General features: G+C 35.8%; 1 protein-coding gene and 1 pseudogene across 3 annotated transcripts in view; both read left to right on the top strand.

Moving 5' to 3' along the window:
- Positions 1–24,134, top strand: part of PKN2 (protein kinase N2) — a 160,537-nt gene that overhangs the window by 62,690 nt on the left and 73,713 nt on the right. For 2 of the 3 annotated variants that reach the window (XM_074221750.1, XM_074221749.1), the window contains exons 2-3: positions 13,425–13,725; positions 23,648–23,802. In XM_074221750.1, the coding sequence (XP_074077851.1) occupies positions 13,425–13,725; positions 23,648–23,802 (456 nt within the window). Of the gene's footprint in view, positions 1–11,667; positions 11,759–13,424; positions 13,726–23,647; positions 23,803–24,134 lie in introns of those variants that run through there. The other variant, XM_074221751.1, reaches the window with a different exon arrangement.
- LOC141512650 (E3 ubiquitin-protein ligase RNF115 pseudogene) lies at positions 5,502–9,057 on the top strand (annotated as a pseudogene).

Genomic DNA, 24,134 nt, shown 5'->3' with positions numbered 1-24,134 from the left:
ATTTAGTTCACCACTAGTCTATCTCTTCCCTATTTACTGTTATTTTTAACATTTGCCTCAAAATTTCCCCAATCTGTTCTCTGTTACTTCTTCAAATACTAGTCACCCCCCCCCCCCCCCCGGGATTCCAATTCCTGCCATTTCAATGAAGACTAAGTAGACTTTTCAAACACCTAAATCACCTTGGCCCTTCTAGTACTCGAGTTCTCTCTTTCTCCATAAGAAACCCCCTTCACTTTTCTAAGTAAAGCCACCTCCTCCTTTTTTACCTCCCCCTCCCTTTTCTTAGCCACTTTCTTGGGGCCTCTTTTTTTTCCTTTTAATTTATTTTGAGTTTTACAATTTTTCCCGTCTTGCTTCCCGCTCCCCCCCCCCCCCCCCCCCCCGGACAAAAAAGACAATTTGTCAGTCTTTGCATTGTTTGCATGGTATACATTGATCCAAATTGAATGTGATGAGAGAGAAATCATATCCTTAAGGAAGAAAAATAAAGGATAAGAGATAGCAAGATTACATAATAAGGTATCAGGGTTTTTTTCCCCCCAAATTAAAGGTAATAGTACTTGGTCTCTGTTCAAACTCCACAATTCTTACTCTGGATACAGATGGTATTCTTCATCACAGATAGCCCCAAATTGTCCCAAATTGTTACACTGATGGAATGAGCAAATCCATCAGGGTTGATCATCACCCCCATGTTGGTGTTAGGGTGTACAGTGTTTTTCTGGTTCTGCTCATCTAGCTCAGTATCAGTTCATGCAAATCCCTCCAGGCTTCCCTGAATTCCCATTCCTCCTGGTTTCTAATAGAATATTAGTGTTCCATCACATACATATACCACAGTTTATTAAGCCACTCCCCGATTGATGGACATTCACTCAATTTCCAATTCTTTGCCACCACAAACAAGGCTGCTATGAATATTTTTGTACAAGTGATGTTTTTACCCTTTTTCATCATCTCTTCAGGGTATAGACCCTGTAGTGGTATTGCTGGATCAAAGGGTATATGCACATTTTTGTTGCCCTTTGGGTGTAATTCCAAATTTCTTTCCAGAAAGGTTGGATGAGTTCACAGCTCTATCAAGAATGTATTAGTGTCCCAGATTTCCCACATCCCTTCCAACATTGATCATTGTCCTTTCTGGTCATAATGGCCCGTCTGACAGAAGCTTTAATTTGCATTCATTTCTCTAGTAAGTAATGATTTAAAGTAATTTTTCATATGACTGGATCACTTTGATTTCCTCATTTGTAAATTGCCTTTGTATATCCTTTGACCATTTGTTAATTGGGGAATGGATTGTTTTTTTTAAAACTTTGACTCAGTTCTCTGTATATTTTTAGAAATGAGTCCTTTATCATAAATAGTAGTTGTAAAATTGTTTCCCAGTTTACTACATTTCTTTTGAGCTTAGTTACAGTGGTTTCCTCTGTGCAAAAACTTTTTAATTTAATGTAATCAAAATCATCTAATGTGTTTTAATGATGTTCTCCATCTCTTCCTTGGTCATAAACTGCTTCCTTTTCCATAGATCTGACAGGTAGACTAATCCTTGATCTTCTAGTTTGCTTATGATACTGTTTTTCATGTCTAAATCCTGTATCCATTTGGATCTTATCTTGGTATAGGTTGTGAGGTATTGGTCTAATCTAAGTTTCTTCCATACTAACTTCCAATTTTCCTAGCAGTTTTTATCAAAAGTTTTTATCCCAATAGCTGGACTCTTTGGGTTTATCAAACAGCAGATTACTATAATCATTCATTGCTGTTGCATCTAGTCTTTTCCACTTGTCCACCACTGTATTTCTTAGCCAATACCAGACAGTTTTGATGACTAGTGTTTTATAATATAATTTTAGATCTGGTAGCCCTAAGCCACCTTCTTTTGCACTTTTTTTCATTGAATCCCTGGAAATTCTTGACTTTTTATTTCTCCATATGAATTCACATAAGGACTTTTTCTAACTCATTAAAGTAGTTTTTTGGAATTTTGATTGGTAAGGTACTGAACAGGTAATTTACTTTTGGTAGAATTGTCTATTAGTTCGACCTATCCATGAGCAGTTGATGTTTGCTCAGTTATTTAAATCTTATTTTATTTGTGTGAGAAGTGTTTTGTAATTGTTTTCAACAAGTTTCTGAGTCTGCCTTGGCAAATAGACCCCAGGTATTTTATATTGTCTGCAGTTACTTTGAATGGGATTTCTCTTTCTAGCTCTTCCTGCTGTATCTTACTAGTCATATATAGAAATGTTGAGGAGTTGCTAATTGTTTCCAGGAGTTTTTTAAATGATATTTTTGGGATTCTCTAGGTATACCATCATGTCATCTGCAAAGAGTGATAGTTTTGTCTTCTTCCTTCCCCAATTCTAATTCCTTCAATTTTTTTTTCTTCTCTTATTGCTGAAGCTAACATCTCTAATAGGATATGGAATAGCAGTAGTGATGATGGGCATCCTTTTTTCACCCCTGATCTTATTGGGAATGCCTCTAGCCTCTCCTCATTTACATAATGCTTGTTGCTGATTTCAGATTAATGTTGCTTATTATTCTAAGGAACAGTACATTTATTCCTACACTCTCTAGTGTTTTTAGTAGGAATGTGTGCTGTATTTTATCAAAAGCTTTTTCAGCATCTATTGATATAATTATATGATTTCTGATAGGTTTGTTATTGATCTAATTAATTATGCTTACAGTTTTCCTAATATTGAACCCTGCATCCTACTTGATCATAATGTATTATACTAGTGATAACTTGTACTCATTTTGCTGCTAAGATTTTATTTAAGATTTTTGCATCTATATTCATCAGGGAGATAGGTCTATAATTTTCTTTCTCTGTTTTAACTCTTCCTGGTTTAGGTATTAACACCATATTGGTATCATAGAAACAGGCAGAATTCCATCTTCACCTATTTTTTCCAAAGAGTTTATATAGAATTAGAACCAATTAAATGTTTGATAGGATTCACTTGCGAAACCATCAGGCCCTGGAGATTTTTTCTTAAGAAGTTCAATGATGGCTTGTTGATTTTTTTTTTTTTTTTGAGATAGGGTTGTTTAGGTATTTAATCTCCTCTTCATTTAACCTGGGCAAATTATATTTTTGTAAATATTCATCCATTTCACTTAGATTGTCAAATTTATTGGCATAGAGTTGGGCAAAATAACTCCAAAGTATTTACTTTTATTTCCTCCTCGTTCGTGGTGAGTTCACCTTTTCCATTTATGATACTAGAAATTTGGGTTTTTTTTATTCAAAATGTCCAGAAGTTTATCAGTTTTATTGGTTTTTTCATGAAACCCACTCTTGGTTTTATTTATTAATTCAATAGCTTTTTTGCTTTCAATTTTATTAATTTTTCCTTTAATTTTTAGAACTTCTAATTTGATATTTAATTGGGGATTTTCAATTTGTTCTTTCTAATTTTTTTTTTTAGGGTTTTTGCAAGGCAAATGGGGTTGTGTCTTGCCCAAGGGCATACAGCTAGGTAATTATTAAATATCTGAGATCGGATTTGAATTCAGGTACTCCTGACTCCAGGGCTGGTGCTCTACCCACTGCGCCACCTAGCCGCCCCTCTTTCTAATTTTTTTAGCTGCATATTTAATTCATTGATCTCTTCTTTCTCTAATTTATTCATGTAAGCATTTAAAGATATAATATATCCCCTGACAGTCGCTTTGAGTGAATCCCATAGGTTTTGGTATGTTGTTTCATTATTGTCATTATGTAGGATGAAATAATAATTCTTTCTATAATTTGTTGCTTGATCCACTCATTCTCTAAAATGAGGTTATTTAGTTTCCAATTAGTTCTGGGTCTATATCTCCCTGGCCCAGTATTACATATGATTTTTATTGCATTATGAGAAAGATGTTTTCACTATTTCTGCCTTTCTACAATTGATCATTAGGTTTTTATGTCTTAGTACATGGTATTGCAGGAAAAAAGTATATTACCTTATATCCCCATTCAGTTTCCTCCATAGGTCTATTGTATTATTTATTTTATGATTTGATGTATTCAAATCAGATCAGCAGGAGGTTAAGGTCTCCCACTAGTAGAGTTTTGTTTTTTGTGTCTTCCTGTAGTTCTTTCAATTTCTCCTCTAAGAACTTGGATGCTATTCCATTGGGTGCATACATATTCAGTATTGAAGGTCACTTTATTGTCTGTGATACCTTTTTAGGAGGATAGTTTCCTTCCTTATCTCTTCTAATTCCTTCTATTTTTGCAGCTTTGGCTGAGATAAGGATTGCTACTCCTGCTTTTTTTTCACTTCAGCTGAAGCAAAATATATTTTGCTCCAACCTCTTAATTTTACTTTATATGTATCTCTCTGCTTCAAATGAGTTTCTTGTAAGCATCATATTGTAGGATTCTGGTTTTTAATCTACTCTGCTATTTGCTTACGTTTTAAGGGGAAGTTCATACCATTCCCATTCAAAGTTATAATTACTAACTCTTTAATGCCCACCATGCTCTCTTCCCTCTGATTGTATTTCTCCCCTTTTACACATTATCCATATTTTCCAGTATTTTGTTTCTGAATAGCACCACCTTCAGTGTGTTTGCCCTCCTTTATTCACCCCTCCCCATTCTTACCCCTTTCCCTTCCCTTTCTTCTGTTAGTTCCCCCTTTTCTCCCCCCTTCCTGTCTCCATCCCCCCTCCCCTTTTCCCCTTTTAATACTCGAGAGGTAAATCTCCTCCCTTCTTCCCCTCTCTTACAACAGGTCTTTTGTACCTTTTTATGTAATGAGAGTCACCCCATTCAGTCCCCTCCAGTCTCTTTCCTGTCTCCCTTTTTAAGGAGGTAGTGTTTTAAAATCATTCTGAGTCACAGAAAATCATGGGTATCCATCACTTCTGGCTAAGTATATTCTCTCTAATCGAGTTACAATTCTCAAGAGTTATTGGAGTCTTTCTCCCAAATAGGGATACAACCAGTTTCTTCTCATTGGATAGCAGTCTCATGGACTAGTCATGAGTGTCCATCACTTCTGGCTGAGTTATATTCTCTCTAATTATATTTACAGTTCTCAAGAGTTATGAAAATCTTTTCCCCATGCTGGGATACAGTCAGTTTCATCTTATTGGATAGCAGGGTTTTTTTTTTCCCTCTTTACACCCCACTTTTTTTTTAACCTTTTCATGTGTCTCTTGAACCTCTTGCTTGATGTCCAAGTTTTCTATTTAGCTCAGTTTTTTTCATCAGGAATTGTTGGATGTCTCCCATTTCATTAAATGACCATCTTTTCCCCTGGAAGAGAAGGCTCAATTTTGCTGGATAGTGGATTCTTGGCTGTATTCCAAGTTCCCTTGCACTTCGGAATATCTTATTCCAAGCCCTTCTATCCCTTAATGTTGATGCAGCCAGGTCCTGTGTAATTCTGTTAAGAGGTTTGTTTCAGCACCAGCCAGGGAGGAGGAGGAGGAGGAGGAGGAGGAGGAGGACCAGACTGTGGCGGCGGGAGGGAGGCCAGGCAGGGGAGAAGATGGCAGAGACCTTGGCAGTGGGTGCGGGCGCAGCCGTCCCCACACCGTTTCTTCTACCACTGCTGCAAGGCGAGGTCAGCCCCAAGCTACCAGAGTATATTTGCCCCAGAAGTGTGAATCAGGCTTTGTTGAAGAAGTGACTGATAATTCCAGTTTTTTAGATAATGGTGGCGGCACTTCCACGCAATTTGGCACCACACAATGTTTTCCCCAGACTTTAGACCATTTCTGAGTAGCAGTTCACTGGATCAAGATATTTGAGACAATACAGATCTTTGGGGCCCCAGCAGGCCACCGTAGACTGCCAACAACGAGGAGATAGATCCTGGGGGACCTCTAGACCTGATAGGTCCCCAGCAATTGAAGGAATAATGCAACAGATCTTTGTAGGATTCTTTGCAAATTCAGCAATTCCTGCCCCACCCCCCTTTTCATGGAGTGGGATGCTGCACTCCAATCCTGGGTTTGATGCCATTGTTACCCAGCTCTTAGGACAGTTGGAAAACACTGAGCCTCCCCCAGCTGATAAAGAAAAGATTACATCTCTTCCAACAGTGACAGTAACTTAGGAACAAGTTGACACGGGTTTAGAGTGTCCAGTGTGCAAAGAAGACTACACCTTTGGAGAGCAAGTCTGGCAATTGCCTTGCAACCACTTCTTTCACAGCAGCTGTATTGTGCCGTGGTTGGAGCTGCATGGTACATGCCCTGTTTGCAGGAAGAGTGTAAATGGTGAGGACTCAACCCGGCAAACACCAGCGGCTATAGCAGTGACAGCCAACTACATGAGCCATGGATTTTCTGAAGCTCAGTACCCATTGAGCTGGGACCATGGTAGACTTACTACAAATGTAAATTGTATAAAAAAAATAGTATGTGGATATAGAAACCTCACCTGAAATCCTAACCCATAATATTAGTTCAACAAGTGCTGTCCCGCTCCAAATCTAAAGTAGCATTTACAGATGGAATTGTATCTACAGCTGAATGCCTCTTATTCCTGAATTCAGAGTGATGACTTGATTTTATGCTTGTGAAACTTAATTATGTATTTCTTTCAGAATGAAATAAATTCCTTAAAGGTCTAGTTAGGGTTCTGCTATGTCTTCTGTCATGCTGCCTTGCAATGGAGGTTCTGCTTTCTCCCCCAGCCTCCATTTCTCCCATCAGTGTATTTTAAAGTAAACACAGTGGAACCAAAACCCCATGGTCCTTTTGGCATAAAGTATTTGTCTTAACTGGATGAAAGTGGCTTCTTCTGACTGGATTAGCCATGAAGTCAGGTGAAGGGAAGCCAGAGCATTGACTGGAGCTTCCAAGAGCAAACTGAAGGACAGTTAAAGTGGGAAAGAGAAAGTGGCATATTAGCCTGTCTCTGATTTGGCTCATTTTTATTTTTAAAATGATAATTCAGGGGGAGGCAGTTCCCCCAAGAAGACAATTTGGTATATTCTTGTAGTCTGGTTAAAACAGGATGAAAGCTCAAGGGACAGAGGACTATGACTCTTAGGCTTAGGATCTATAATTGTCCTCAACTTCTAGTTGGTTCCTTGTTTTCTGCCAGTTGTCTTGGGGACCTCCTGAAGACATCTCTTTGGGAAATGAGTGGGATGTTTCCTAAACTGCTTTGAGTGTCTAGTCCATTGGTACTGATAATTCATTGGTCTTCAGGAATTCAGATTTTTAAGTTGTCTCTTTTTAAATCTTTTTTTAAAAACATATTTCACTCTTAAACCTTTGCTGTTCTGCCTGGTTCTTGCTGCTGTTGGCATCATACCGTTTGTAGCCAGGCCCAAAAGCACACAACTAAAGGAGGTGTCTGACTCAAGGTCCTACTGTTAACCTACAAGCATCTCTATACACATGTACACAGCTCTGTGGAGTGCTCATTTTCTAAAGTTGAATAAATGAAGAAGGTTAAAAAGAAGAGGTTTTTTCATATTAAATATGAGGGAAGATCAGGAAGATCAGGAGATCTTTTGCAGTGTGCCTGTCTTCTCTCCACCATCTTGTCCAGAAGTCTTGGGGGCTCTTTCTGAGGCTCAGAGGTCATTGCTAGCCCAAGATTTTATCCCAGTGCACAGCACATTTCCTCTCTTTCCCCACTCCTTTTGTTTACCATTACATGTTGTAATGGAATCTCACAAAAAAAAAAAGCCTTGATTCACTTGTAGACAGTGCCACCAATTTTTTGGCCATAATGATGACCCATCTGCCCTTCACTGTCCTCTCTGCCAGATTTCTACTTTTATCTGTCTCCTTGTGTATATTTAGAAAGAACAGTCTTACTGATTTGTCTTTTGGTACTGGACTGCTGTTTGCATGCTGCATTTAGTAATTCCTCTTGCATTTCTGTTTTTTGGAATGTCTAAGATGCAATTCTGTCATTTTGGGAGTTCTTTCAAATTCATCTTTATTATTTGGGGGGGGAGGGGAGTTGTGGGTAATTAGGATTAAGTGATTTGCCCAAGATCACAAAGCTAAAAAGTATCAAGTGTCATGCCACTGCATTTTAACTCAGGTCTTTCTGACTTCAGGGCCAATGCTCTATCCACTGTGCCACCTAGCTGCTTCCATCATCTTTATTATTGAATCATCTTTTTTTTCCTGATTAAGTTCAGATTCATAAGGTGGTAGGTCATGCTCATCCTGAACTCCATTGTTCTTCCAAATAGATTTCTTCCTGTGCTTTGTAGTGGGTGCAGGTATAGTGTAGGGTGTGATCAAGGAAGACTAGTACCTTGGTGTGAGGGCTGCTGAGCCCTCTTCAGGGCAGCTTTCCACCTTTGATGTCACCTAACTCAACCTAACTTGAGCCACCTAACTCTCATCTGTGGCTCTAAAGAAGTTGTAGCATGCACAGCAACCACACTCTGTTAAACTGGTTTGGCAGGCAGGCTAAATCAATTTGCGGGTAACCAGGGGAGTCTCAGACTCATCTGTGAGTAGTAGGGGGTATCTACCCCTAGCATGTGAAGTCTCCCACTGGTGGAATGGTCAGAGGACATTTCATTCTAATGTTCATAAAGTCAGCTGAAGCGCAGGTGCTGTGGAGCTTGGTTGGACATTAAGACACCAAGGTCATCTGCTGCATCCAGAGCTGTCACCAGTTATCTTGACTTTGTTTTTGCCAAGCTGGATCATGATGAATTTGAAAAGAGAGAGTGAGGCGCATGACTTTGTGAAACTCTGCCTCACTTACATCCAATTTATGCATGTAACAAAAGATAACAAAAAATAGTCTCACATTATTCAAAAGTCTGTTTCTTTATTATATTTGAAGGTCTTTCTCATGATGGCTTGTGGAACTTCTTGTGTCCGAATTGAATTGTTAGGCTTAACCACGTGTGTCCTGGAGTTTTCTCTGTTTTCTGGAGGTTATCTTTGAATTCTTTCAATTGGATTTTCGTTTTCTATGTTTAGAAGTTTTGAGAAGTTCTCTTTTATTGTTTCTTTCATTGAAGTGTTAAGGTCCTGTTGTATTCTCCTGGGAGACTTATAAAAGAACCTTAGGTTTGAGATCTGTATGTTTTTGCTTGCGTAGTGAATGCATATGTTTTCTTGGAACTTTTTGTTTTCTGATTTTCTTCTTCCAGATAGTCCTTCACTTCTGTGTATTTATTTGTATCTATTATTCTTTTTTTCTTTGGTGAAGCTTACCATTGGAAATTCAGGTTTTTTATTTTTACAAATCATTTCTCCTGTATAGGACATAAATACTGCTCTCATAATTCTCATTTCTCTTTTAAACCTTTCAGGAATGGTGTTCTCTAGTTCTTTATTCTCTTAAAATTCCAAAATGTCTTACCAAGTGTGTGATCATTTTTCTATGTTTTGTAGTATTCCTTGAACTCTGTAAGTAGAGCTGGAAGCCATACTGCCTTCTATTGTTGCTGCTTTCCTGTTTGATTTATCTGTTTATATCAAGGTCTTTGAAGAAAACCCAACCCCCCATTTTCCCTTTCATTCTCTTTCTGACTCCCTCCCTTCTAATTGTGGTTTCCTTTTGGGCTAAATATGAGAGTGTCTCAGCTTCCTCCCATGATGGGTGACTCACAGTTCACCAAAACAAGTGATTTTTGTGCTGTCAGGTCTGACCCTAGGTGGATGCTTTGACTCTTTCCTTCAGGTTTGGTGGGATGCTGTCCCAGCTCCATTGCATACACACACACACACACACACAGTTCTGTGTCCTTGGGACCTTTCCCAGGCCCTCTCTGTTTTCAGTTCTCTGCCCCATCACCAGTATTTCAGATGTTTGCAATGCTGGTTCTAGAAGGCTGCAGATACTGACATACCTTCACTTGTGTGGAGAAACTGGTTGTTGTACTAGAACAGATATTCCCAACCTAGACCCATGGTCTCTTTAGCACTGAAAAGAATAATATCTGAGTCTATACAGTCTATAATAAAAATTGAACTTTATAGACTCAGACATCCCTTCCTACTCTGAAATCCTTTGAATCATTCTCTAATACTTACTAGATATAGTAACTCTGATCAAGTAATTTATCAGAATTCAGTTTTCTCATCTCTAAGTAAGATCAGTACTTGTACTACATGCTTCAGGCTTGTTGGATTATAAACTTTAAAGTATTACATAAATGTGAATTATTTTTAACAATAATAACCAAAATCACCTTCAAGAAGAGCTCCCTAGAACTATTAATTAAAGTAAGTAATTGATTAATAATAATAATCAAAAGTAAGTGATTGATTGTTGTCTTCAAGGAAGTGTGAGATGTGAATTTGGCAGTCAGAAATTGCAACACGCAAATAAAATTTGTTAAAGCAGAAAGGAAGCAGTGCATCATGCAGATAGACTGCTGAATCTAGTATCAAAAAGACCTGGGTTTGAATCCTGACTGCCATTTACTATGAAGTAGCAGTTGTAAGAATTTGTGAGTTGTGTAGCAGCAAGCAATAGATTAACTTGGTTTAAGACGAGGTTTGTGAACTGTTAGTTGTGGGATTATGCACATGATGTATTATGAGTTTGGGGTTATAGAATCTCATTTTAGAACTGGAAGGAACCTTAAAGACCATCTATTTAGTCTAATTGTTATATTTTATGAGCCTGTAACTGAGGCCTGGAGAGGTTAAGGCTTGTCCATCAGCCTACAGCTACCAAACTGAGACTATCTGATTCAAAATGTATTGTTCTCTTTTATATGGGGTAAGTGGGAATGGGGATATGTATTTAGGTACTCTTTTAAGATTGATCATATAGTTTCTTTGTAGTTAACTTAGTTAAATGTTTAAAAGTTGACTTTAGGCTTCACTCTTCTCTGTCTCAGAGCCATAACAAAGTAACAATAGATTAAAGTTTTAAGTTCATAACACTATTAGCGATGTGATTTTTAGAAACCATTCAGGGTTAGAAAATCCAGTCTGTAATAAAACATACTGATGTTTACTAAGCATTATAATTATGATTATTATATTATTATTTTAACAGATGGTCTTTCTTAAGCCAAGAAAAATTATTGCAGATATTTTAAATGAAGTGTCAACAATTGTCAGATTTTTAATTGATCTTTTAGTTTTACAAATCTTTTTTATATAGACCCTACCAATTCTCATTGAGCATCTTTCTTAAAGAGAAAAAAAGACAGTAAACTGAAATACCCAACACAGCAGTTCCATCTGATAATGTTTATAACATTTTTAATCTTCAGAACCCATCTTTTTATTGACCAGAGTGAGGTGGGTTTCATCATAATCATCACTGTTAGTATTTTAACAGTAATGTATACTATACTTGTATACATTATCTTTTTTAATTTTAGCAATCTTCCTGTAAGATAGTTACTATTATTATTATTATTATTATCATCCTCCCTTTTACAGATAAAAAAAGTGAGGCTTGAGTGAAGGAAAATTGACTTAACTAGGATCGTACAACTAATAAGTGTCTGAAGCAGAATTTGAACAAATGTCATCTTGGCACCACTAGCCCTTGATACATCACAATAACCCAAGAGTTCAACTTTGTTGCAGTGTTCTTTCCCTATGTACTATTGTAGTTATTGTGGCATAACTGAATCAATTCATAGAACTTTTTCTGCATTTCTCTGAATTTCTAATTGGTAATTTACTTTTTTTTTTTATTTTGCAAGGCAAATGGGGTTAAGTGGCTTGCCCAAGGCCACACGGCTAGGTAATTATTAAGTGTCTGAGACCAGATTTGAACCCAGGTACTCCTGACTCCAGGGCCGGTGCTTTATCCACTACACCACCTAGCCGCCCGGTAATTAACTTTTACAATGCAATGATATTCTTACATTATTTTGATTTTTAACCATTTCACGTTGATAGGCCTACTTTTTTCCAGTTTTTTTGCTACCACATAAAAATCTACCTCAAAAATGCCACAAAATTTTATTGTACCTGGGGTCTTTCTTTTTGTCTTTAAACTCATTAGGGTATATAGCAAGTAGTATGATATCTGGGTCAAAGATTTATTCCCCCCTTCAGTTTTATGACCTTTCTTGTGTATTTCTAACATACTTTTCAAAATAGTTAACTATCAATAAATAATATGCTTGTTTTCCCACAGTGCATCTAACATTGATGATTTTTCTCTTATGTCATATTTTATTTTGGGGGGACAGGTTAGGGAGAGGAAATGAGGTAAAACTCAGTAGCTACCCTAATTCTTTCATGTGGTGGCTAGGAAAATTTGCCAGTCTTTCTTTTGAAAACTTGTTTATATCCTCTGACTGCTTATAAGACAGACTCCCCACTAAATTAATTTTATCATTACTGATATATCTTGAATACTAGACTTTTATTAGTGATAATTTCTGCAAATATTTTCCCCCATGCAACTATCTCTTAGTCTGGTTTTATCAATTTTGTTTGTGTAAATGATTTTTAATTCTGTTTCTCTTTATGATTACTTCTGTACCTTGGTTTGAGTTAAAATCCTCTCCCAGCTAGAGTTGCATGGAGGTTTATCTTACCAATTGGTTTTTTAAAATTATTTTTCACATATACATTTTGGAACTCATTGTGGTTTACCTCTGTCATTGTTGAATAGAGTCCTTCCCCCTTGTTCTTAGATTTATCAAACCCTGCCCTATTGTTTGATTGTTATAAGTTCTTGCTTATGCTGTACCATCAGTATACTTTTAAAAATCTTAATGAAAGAATGAAAAAATATTCAGTATGTACAGTGTGCCAAGAACTGTGCTAATTATTGAAGATCTAATTGTAAATAAAAGTAAGCAAGTCAGTCCCTGTTCTTGGAGGACTTCTTGTGAGGGAAGACAGCAGATAAAGGGGCATCATTGCTGAAGAACTGAGGTCAGGTGCCATGGTTGGAAATAACCAGAAGAATGGGAGTCTGGCTCTAGGTGGGATCTGTCCCAAAGACTCTTTTCAGAGACTAGTGCTGTAGATGCAGACTTTGAGATAGAGGCAGTAGAGGATTAGGAGGATGACCGGTCTCTATAGGCCTGTTTGGAATTGTCTAGGAGGTGATCATTTAATCTGTGGAGAGTTTTGATGACTTTATTATTCATTAAAACCTTTCTGTGCATGTATTTACCTGATGTATTTTGTACTTTTTAAGTCCTTGAAAATTATGCATGTACCTTAGCCCAGGGATTTGTAATAAGATGACCTAAAATTCACTAACTCTCCCCAAATAATGTTTTAGGGAAGTGAATTAAATATGAGAGTAATGTTAAAGAATGTCACTGATTTTTAAAACTGTCAAATGAGTTATTTCTTTGGTAGATATGAGTTCCATGAATCTTGGTTTTGCTTAGGCATAATATGGGCAAATAAAGGTAAATATTTTATGTTATATTTAATTTAGGACCAGCCTGGGCAAAAAGCCCAGATTCTTGCTGCATGTTATGCTGAACAGTTAACTAAAACTTCTGTTTTTTGTTTTGTTTTTCCTGTAGGGGGATACTCGAAACCTCGTACTTCCTGAGAATGTTAGCACTGGCCAAAAATTAGACTTTTCAGATACAATGGTGCAACAGAAATTGGATGATATCAAGGATCGTATCAAACGAGAAATAAGGAAAGAATTGAAAATAAAAGAAGGAGCTGAAAATCTCAGGAAGGTCACAACGGACAAAAAAAACTTGGCATATGTGGACAACATTTTGAAAAAATCAAATAAAAAATTAGAAGAATTGCATCATAAACTACAGGAATTAAATGCCCATATTGTTGTAACAGATCCAGAAGATCTTTCAGGTATTGTACATAACTTGGAATATTTCCTAAATATCTATCAGTTAAATTTTACTTTAGAAAGTTAGTAATCATGAATTTGTAATTTATAGCTGTATAATAATGAAATTGTGGTAGGCAAATTTTCTTATGTATATTCAACAGATATTTAGGGTTTCTCTGTTTAAGGGAGCTATGCTATATGCTAAAGATAAAAAAAGTTAAACAAGATACATTCTTGCCATCAATTAAGTACAATTTAATAATAATCTCATTGTTTAAATCTTTTTTTTTAAGAACAATGAGTAAATGTGAGGTTTTTTCCCCTGATACATAACTGAGGTTAGAGAGTTTGCATAAATATGTTTATTCCATTAAAAGGACCTCCTATATCATGTGCACATTTCGAGGGGCCATGGTTTTATGAAAGAGCCAATAAGTTAATAAATCTTTTTAGTTTCTGTGAAATAGTTTGAAGCTTAGAACAAATCTATTACAAAGCTCAGCTTCTAAAAAAGGCTTTTAGCATTTAGAGTCCTTTTTACAGTTTGTTTTCAGCATTTTTTTGCATGTGTTTAAATTTTGAAAGCTATGTCTAGGATTTGTACTGTGTAAGAATAATAGAATTTTAAGCCTCTATTGGACTTTTGAGATCACTTCATCTGTTTTCATTTTACAGGTGAGCTATCTGAGATTCAGAGAGATCACACTGCTCATTAGTGGCAGACCTTGAACCAGAAACAAACCAAGCCTTTTGTTTCCTAGTCCAGTGTTTTCATTACATTTTCAGTAACTGATATTACAGATAGAAATTTACATTGTGTAAAAGCTAGTTCTAACAAATTACAGATAACCTTAGATAGTTTAATCAGCTCACTTTTTTTTTCAATAACTGACAGACTCCAAACTTTCTGATGCCTATTTCTGTAAGTAAATTTCAGGTCTTTTTTTTAATGGGAAAGTGTCATATTTATTGATATCTTCTGTTCAGATTCCAACCTTTCCCCATGGTCTTTCCAAGGACCATGTGATCAAGTTGCAGGTGAAGATCTCAAGGCTGCTACTATTTATTGTAACTTTTATGTATTTCTTAACCATTTAATATGTATAAAACTGTACCATCTTGTTAAGCTCCTATCCTTTTTATGTCACTGATGAAGAAGTTTTGGAGCATTGTACCCCAGTCCCATTTTCCCCATAAACCTTAACATATATTTTTGAATAGTAAAGTGCCTTTTGGGACTAGATATATTGAATTACACTGTCCTTTAATAATAGCAGCAGTCTGATGTCTCTAGGATGATTAGATTGTAGCCCCAGAAGCTTGGAATAATACCCCAAAGTGGATGCTTCGCTAAAAAGTTAGTCTGCTGTAAATAGCATTCCATTCCCCGGTTCTGTGCCTTTGTGCCAATGATTCCTCATGTCTAGAATTCACTTCTCCCTCATTGCATCTTACAAAATGCCTCATTTCTTCCAAGTAGGGGTTGAGTTCACCTCCTTCAGTCAACCAACAAGGACTTATTGTGTGCCATACACTGCAGAGTTGGAAGAGCCTGAAAGAACAAAAGTAGAGTCCCTGTCTTCAAGAGGTTTCCATATTAACAAGCAGGCAAACAAATTTGTATAATCTAGACAGATCTGAGAAAAGGATCAAGGGGATAGGTTTCTAGGAAAGGCTATGTGCAGAAAGTAGCATTAAGCTGAATCCAAGGGGAGGGAGAAGATGCCAGACATCGGGGACAGCTATTGAAAGGCATAGAATGGGGAGATGTGCAAGGGACAAGAGATCCACCGGCTCATAGAGTGTTTGGAGGGGAGAAAGTGTAAGAAGAAGGCTTAAAAAAGATAGGAAGGAGCCAGGTTTTCAAGGTGTAAAGGGAAATACATGTTTGTGATATCCTAGAATATATTTTCCTCTTAGAAATACTGTTATAAATGTAGACTTTTCAGTGATACTATTACAAAAGTTATATATTGCTATGTTTATTTAGGAGCAAAGACCCTATAATATCTCTTCTATTTTCTTTTTTTTTTCAGAGTGATTAAAATGGTTTTTATTAAGATATCTTAACAAAATGGCACACCTCTCTCTAGGTGGGAGAGAGGGGCAGGGAAATCCCAACATACAAGCTCTTTTTTCCACTTTGAAAGACTTTGTTCCTGCCCCATTCATGCCAGTCATAGGCTGGGGTCACAAATCTAATTGATATATATTGGTTTCTATATGTTTCCCCACCCTGCTGATTATACTAATGAGCAAGAACAGATAGATCTCTTTGAGCATGTGCAAAGGAGAAGGTCAAGACTAGGTTGCTCTTTCTTGACCAGTTGAGGAATAGTTTCCTCTAAAACTCCCAGTTTTGTGATTGACGGGGCCATTCCCCTTTTGTAATGGATTTCAAAGCCCCCCACCACCACCACCTCCCCACCCTGTGAAGGCCAACAATGCCCTTCATTCTTCACAACTGCCCCTTTTTCTTTTTAATTACTTGATCTTCACACTTCACCGACAATGTCTTCCTCAAATTAATTCTAATGCTCATCTTTGATAGCACTACTGACTTTTTCTATGAATATTTTTACCTCTTCATTATTAGAACCATACACCAGTCCTGATTTGCTGATAGAATTTTGTACTATTTGAGTTATTAACTGGATCATACACAGGAGACACATGGCTAATAGGATTATCCCACTTAGGGCCAATAGTAAGATACCCAGTAACTGTTTTCACCATAAACAAGTTAACCCATTATCCAAGGAGGTACTAAAGAGGCTTGTTTAGGTTTGGACTGGCACATGTGCCAGCTTTCTGATGTCCTTGGCTATCTCCTTTACCACCTTCCCATTGTCATCTATCTTCAGACAACAATTTGTTAAGTTCAGTTTACCACAGGCTCCTCCTTCAGCCAAAAGGTAGTCCAATACCAATCTATGTTGAATAATTGCCTCTTTTGTTAGCATGGCTTAATCAGTCAGTAAGTCCATTGGCCTTAGCTGTGTGATTGGTAATTTTTTCACTACAGCTTGGAGTTTTATTAGTCTATTTAGGATATACACTGAGGGTCCATAGCCCCAACTCCCTTCCAGTGCCCAGGTAGTTTAGCCCTTAAGTCCAAATAACAGTTCTCTGACCAACTCTTTGGACAACTGGGTGTAGGCAGTTATCTCTAATATTTTCTATCCTATTACAGAAATAGAATTATAGAAAAGTGACCTTTTCTGTTTTATCCATGGTAGCCTCCCAGTAAAGATTTCCAATGACAGGAAGTTTACATTTTTTTTATTAACCTTTTAAATTTTGGGGATAGCAAAGGACAGTTAAATACTTCTTTTGTTGAACTGAAGTCTACTTCACTGTGTATTCTGCTCTTTTATCTATGTTTTGCCTATTATAGCAGTATAAATTGAATTCACAGCCGTTTAATATTGAAGTGTAGTTAAACTGTTGCTTAAAAATGTGTTTTGAAGAATTCTGTTTTATTGCTTTTGCTGACTGGGTTTGGAACCTCAGTTACTGTTATAACATTATTTCCATGGGAAAGTGTGTTTAGAATCCAAAATGACTTAAAGATTTACTTTTGGAAAACTACCTCATTCCATAAGTTGAAGCTTGTCTGGATACATTATGATCTTCAAAGCTTCCTGGCTTGGCTTTCTTCTCATGCAATACTGACTAATAATAAACACTTGTAGGTCTTATTACCCTTGCTTGCTAATGTGCAGATTTTTGCTGATGATGTGAAACATGTCTGAAAAGCCACAGCCAAACAATCCATACCCAGTTTTCTACTTCCAGACTTTACCTTACAATAGTCTGCTCTCATTTATGGTTTATGGGTATTCACTTTGTTTAAAATATAGGCCTCCTTTCTTTTAAAAAAGAGGAAACAGCACAGCATAAAACTACAAGGACAGGTACTTTTTTACTTCAGTAAGTATAACTTTTAATTCAGGGAGATTATTTTTTAGTTGGGAATGAATCTTTTTTTAAGATTATACCTTATTTTATTTATTCTTGAATTCTTTTATGAACTCTTGAAATATTTCAATCTGGAAGCAATATTCTCTGTCAATACCTCATAGTAAGCTTATTCATTAGTTTTTCTTGCATAGTTAAGAATGGTCATTTTTTTTTTTTACCTATGGCTTCAGAATTAAAATCATAGAAATGTCCATTGTTATTGAACTGATAGATAAACTACTGGACATGATTTAGATAATTAACTAGAATGCAGCATAATGAGAATGGTCCTAGACTGACTTGATCTTAGCCTTGCTGCTTCCCTTCAGGGGTTTTCCACTAACTCACCAGGAGGAGGAGGCCTTCTGCCTCTGGCGAGTAGGTGCTTCTAATGTTTTTATTAAAAACTGAAAACTTCTTTTCCTATGGGAGAAAAAGGAATTGACTTGTGTTTCCATATTTCATACTGGGCTATCCAAAATTAAATTGGATGTTTGGTTGAGCTATGTTTGAGGGATAAAGTCCTTGTGTCTTCTTGGAAGGTTGGATGAGCTATTGCTAGAAACAAGAGTCAAGAAAACCTATTTTGGGCTTAGTACTTCTTATTAGCAATGATAGGGAAGAGCTCAAGAGAAATACATAATTTAAAATAAGATCAAAACTCACTTATCCCAAGGTGCTTCCTGGTAATTGAATAACTAGAGGATGTTTAGTATTCTATGGAAATCACAGTATATAATCAGACCTGGGTTTTCCTCTGTTCTACTAAGTCTGTTGAAAAGGCCTAAAGATGCTCTCCCATATAGCTTTACCACAGTTTCAAATAAAGGTGAATCCTTTCCATGCTAAATTTTACTGGAGGGGAAGACTTGTGTTTTTGTTAATATAGAGGCTCCTGGGGAGTTATTCCCATTATCAATGCAGATCTAGTTCTGCAATTTATACTCTTTCTTGGAAGTATTGAGAAGTTTAAGTGACTTGTCCAGGATTAGATAGCTAGTATTATTAAAAAACCCATCCATTCCTGACTCTGATACCATTTCTATTTACCATTCTATATATATTAGTTACTCCTTGACCTCAGTGATAAGTTCTTAAACATTGCTTGTATATAACTGCTTTTGTTGTTTAAGCTAGCATTCCCACTGAAAAAGAAAGAAACTTTGTTTATCCCAAGAGTCAAGAAGGCAGAGCAAAGGCAGGGATTCACTTGAGCTCTCCCAGATTTCCTTCCAAACAATTTTACAATAATATGTACATTTACAAAAAAAAATGAATTCTTTAAGAACCAGCAAAAGGTTGGGGTGAAACAATTTTCCAGCCCAAGATAACTTAGAAGGTTGGAAAGGTCTATCTCTGTGGGGTGAGAGAGGAGCACAGCATTTCAAGGCATGTTCTGGCAAGCTGGCAGCAGGCCATATATGTGGTTGAATCAGTGAAAGCATCTTCCATAGCCTTAACCCAGAGTTGTGAGGTTGAGGCGTGGGCGGGGGAGGTTACACAACTGAATAAAAGCAAATTGCAAGAAATCCTTTGCTGGTATTTGGTTTAGGACTCTTATATTTGCCCATAATCACTCCCAAGTCGCAATCCCAGAGCAAAGAGGAGCTCTAGCTTGTGACCAAAGAAATACAGAGGCCCTTGTCGCAGTTGTAGGACAGAATAGAATGCTTGTGGTCACTCACAGACCAGAGCACAGCAAGGATAACTGTGACTCGTCTCCCTTTAGATCATGCTGCATTTGAAGAACCAAAAACTTAGCAACGTCCCAGAACTAACTCTAAAAACAGTAGCATAAAAACTATGAAATTTAGGACAATGCTCTTAATCAACCCAGAAATTTGGAACAATATTCATATCACCCCAGAATCCATCTTTAACAGTTAAAAGTAAAAAAATAAAAATTTGCTACACATTTAAGTTAAAACCAAAATTATCTCAACTCTTTAACAAATCTAATGAAAAATTTCAGTGGATGTGAGACTCATTTGTTAAACATAAAAATGCCTTCTGACTAATTTGCAGGAATAATAACTAATTTTCAACTGAAATCTTTACATAATTGATTTTCAAGAAGGAAAAAATGAATATCATCAATTAGTAAGCCCAGCCAACACTACATCTTTCCTCTTTTGGATCTAAATATCTTGATGAGATAGCTTTTCTTAAACAAGTATCAGAGAAAACTACTCTTAAGACCTAAACCTTTGAATGTTATTTAGTTGTTTCAGTCTTGTTCAATTCTTCATGACCACAATTGAGGTTTTCTTGTGGTTTACTTTTTATTTCACCAGCTTATTTTATAGATAAAGAAACTGAGGCAAACAGGATTAAGTGACTTGCCCAGTTACAGCTAGTATCTGAGGCTAAATTTGAACCCATGTCCTGACTCCCAAGTCTAGTACTCTATCCACTGTGCCTCCTAGTTGCTCCTAAGACCTTTGGCTATCTGTCATAAAATTTTAAGCTAAAATATTAAAAAACAATGAAACACAAGTCAATCTCATTGCTTTTTAAAAATACTAATATTCTAAGTACTGTTAATTAACATATAAGTGGGTTTTTTCATCTTTTTTTTCAAATCTTTTTAATTTCTATTTTTGTCTGATAATGTACAGCCAAACCAACCAGCACAAACCACTGTACCTAACACAATGATTCTCTGGGACCAAGTGTGGTCATTGTAACTACATGGAATCAGCTTTGTGGTATTGTTCTTTGATGGTTTTTTCCCCCTATACCTTGTACTTAGAAACTTATGATATAGAGATTACTTAAAAATAAAGTGTTTTTAGTTTTTGCAAGGCAATGGGATTAAGTGGCTTGCCCAAGGCCACACAGCTAGGTCATTATGAAGTCTCTGAGGTCAGATGTGAACTCAGGTACTCCTGACTCCAGGAGGCCGGTGCTCTATCCACTGCGCCACCTAGCCGCCCCAATAAAGTAATTGTTAAACAGCTAACAAACCAAATGAGTTCTTTCTCATTTCCAGAATCTCAAGTGTAGTTTATTTATGATTATATCAAGATTACATTTTAAAATATAACAAAGGAAACCAACCAGGTTTTCTTAAAGGATTCTCTGGAGCCCTACAGGTTGAATAAAAGGAAAAGAAAATACATGACTGAACTGTTTTTATTGATTTCTGCTCCCTCACTACCACCCTGGGGCAGAGGTGGGGAGGCATTTTGTCTGGAAAGACCCAGAAGTAATCTTAAAAGACACTTTTCTATCTAATAAGATCTTTCTTTTTACCATCCTAATTTAGGCTCTCATTACCCCTTCCAGTTGTTCTTCCTTGCCTCAAGTTTCTTACCACTCTAATCCATCTACCACAGCTACCACAGTGATTTTTTTTTCTTAAAATTCATTTCTGACTGTCACTCCCTACTCAAACTCAACAAATTCTGATGGCTGCTATTGATTCTGCAATCAATCATATATTTTTATTTTATCCTTTTATATAATACTTTTGTAATTATTAATATTAATAATTAATAATTATTAATATAGTTGTAGGTATATGCAGATATATACATATTACTTAAACATCAGTAAATATGCAAAAATTTTTCAGGGGGTATTTTTGGGGCACAGACTCAGTTTTTGCTTTATTTTTAAATCAGTAACGTATGTGTAATGAAGAGTTTGGAAGTCACCAAATTAATTCTGTACGTCATCTCACCTACTATTAGTTATTATATAGTTTTTTAAAAACTAACTTTAAGATCTTTGCCATAACTAGACTAGTGACTTCTTTTAAAAATTCAATTACTATTATAAACATTTTCCCCATACAATCTGTCTTGCTGTTTTGAAGGTTCTACATGATGAATATTTTTAGGTTCTACTAATTCTTGTAGAAATTTGAGTGGTTTGTAATATTTTCTAGTGTCTTGTTGTTGGTCTGGGTTCGATATTGGAACAAATCAAATATTGCTAGAAAGTCTTGACAATTAAAAGCATCAACTTAACTAGTTATAATAGGAGAAGGATATTTGTTGATTCAGTTGAGTGCTTCCCTCCCTCTGTTTTGTCCATAGTGGCCTGGGTATCAACCATCAGCATTTACCCGAGTTGTTTTTTTGTACCCAAGGTAATATGCTGGTTACCCGGAAATCTACTTCAATAGTTCTTCTCCTTATAACTCATAGCCAGCCAAGTCTTGAGAATAATTTTAATAGTTTTAAAGACAAAATTAGTCAAACCTAACTGGTGAATCTTTAAGATTACAAATATGATATTTAAATCTTTAATATTGTTAAAAACATAGATGTAGGAAAACTAAAAATTTAGATAAATGTTTGAATACAAAATACAGGGTCTTGGGAGATTTTTTCCATACATTTATTCCAGAAGATTCGTATTACAAAATTAAAATAAGTATTTTATAGAGAAACATTTTACATGACAAATATGAGATAAAAGTAGTTGAACATAGACTACTCTTAGCCTACATATTAAATATATATACATAGTGTGACTAGGTTCCTTTACCATTTTCTGTAAACTTTTTTTTTGCTTTTTCCCCCCAAATAGCTATAATATGAAAATCTTAAATACCAAAAATAAATATTAATTATGCTATCCTCTTAAGAAATCTTTTCTGTTTTAAATGTTTTTTTTTAATATGGGTAATACTGACTTAAACTAAAACTCTTTTGTACTTGTAGTAAATGTAAGATTCTATTTTCACTAGCAAATTATACTGGGATAATGTTAAATAAATATTGAAATTTCATAAAAATTTAGGGCTGTAAAGGTCCTTAGAAATCATCTAGACATAGTCACTTCTTACAGTAAGTAAAGGAGGTAATGGCTTTTTAAGGATCACATAGTGATACAATAGGATTTGAACTCCTTTCTCTTGATTCTTGGGTTCAGGCTTAATAATAATAGCTAATAACCACAACAATAGCTTTTACTTAGCTCTTTAGCCTTTGCAAAGCACTTGATAAATATAATCTCAATTAGGAATCTCTTATTGTTCTTGATTCTCTTAAAGGATAGTGACATCATGTCTTGCTTGTGAATGAGACTGTGCAAACTTAGCCTCTGTTAAGTGACTTACTCAGGAACACACAGCTAGAAGGAGTCTGAAGCTGGATTAAATTTAGCTCTTTCTTATTTCAAGTCTACATCTTTGTCTACTACATCACCTAGTTTCCTAAGGTGTGGGGGGGGATTGAAATTTGACATTGTTAAGGATTTGTTTAGCCAAAGGATTGTATTTGTCTAAAGTTTTTCAAGAAAAAACTTTTTTCCCACATTGGTACTCTACTCAACAATAGGCCATTTGCCCCAAAAGAAATTTTTGTTAGGTAGACTGTTCAACAACAAAAATTAAATGAGAAAGTCTTTGGATACTTAAAATATAAGCTGCTTCTAAGTACTTTATTTACAATTAAGTAACTTGAATAACTTCTGCAAAGTGACATTAACATTGGTTTATCTAGAATTTAGTTGTGATCTCTATGGAATTCAATACAGAGCATGTTATTGAGCAGTTATTAGCAGAAGACTCATCACATTATTTTAATTGAAAACTGGTAGTAATGTTCATAAGAGATTGAAAGTGATTATTTGAATTATCAGAAAGATTTCCTGAACCTTTTTTTTCTTTTTTTCCTATCTTTCCCCCACCTCTACTTTTTACGTACTTGCCATGGATGATTTATTTCATAAAATCTTAAAATTAATCTCAGCATTAAAGTGGCTTTCTAACTTTTGTTTTTGTTGAATTGCAGGGGCTTGCAAATAGTAGGTGTTTAATAAATGCTTATTGAATTGAATTTGAGCCTTCAGTCAATACAACAATCCTTTTTGTAAAATCTAATAAATCATCCAAGAATTATCTGCTTCACACTGTGTATAAGAGATACATTTAAATAACTATGATTCTGTAACCCTTAGAATGTTATCTCACAACATAAGATCATTAGTTTCTGAGTCAATATTTATATTTCATTTAATTTGCAGATTGCCCAAGGACCCCAGATACACCAAATAGTGATCCTCGTAGTTCTACTAGCAATAATAAATTGATGGCCTTAAAAAAACAATTGGACATAGAACTGAAGGTTAAGCAAGGAGCTGAGAACATGATACAGATGTATTCAAATGGCTCTTCAAAGGTAAGTTTATTAAGTAGTATATAATGCACCCTGTTACTTTTAAGCTATAGATCTAATAGACCTAGCAGCTTATCTGAATATCCTATAAAATTTTCAACAAAGTGTAATTAATATTTTTGTACAATACCATTTTCTCTATAATTGAAGTAAACCAAAAGTATTTATAAAATTTTACCTTTTCAATTCCATACTCAGATGGTACAACCAATATTTTATGATCAATTTATTTAAATCTAGAACATAAAGTATCTTTGATCATGCTTCATTCACTTTATGAATTGAATTGTGGCATTCTTTAGTAGTAACAACCAGTTCCTTTTGATGCTTTTGAG

The sequence above is a fragment of the Macrotis lagotis genome, chromosome 2 (assembly GCF_037893015.1).
Source record: "Macrotis lagotis isolate mMagLag1 chromosome 2, bilby.v1.9.chrom.fasta, whole genome shotgun sequence".
Classification (NCBI taxonomy): domain Eukaryota; kingdom Metazoa; phylum Chordata; class Mammalia; order Peramelemorphia; family Peramelidae; genus Macrotis; species Macrotis lagotis.
Note: the sequence above shows the minus strand (reverse complement) of the source record. Positions and strands in the feature narration are given on the sequence as shown.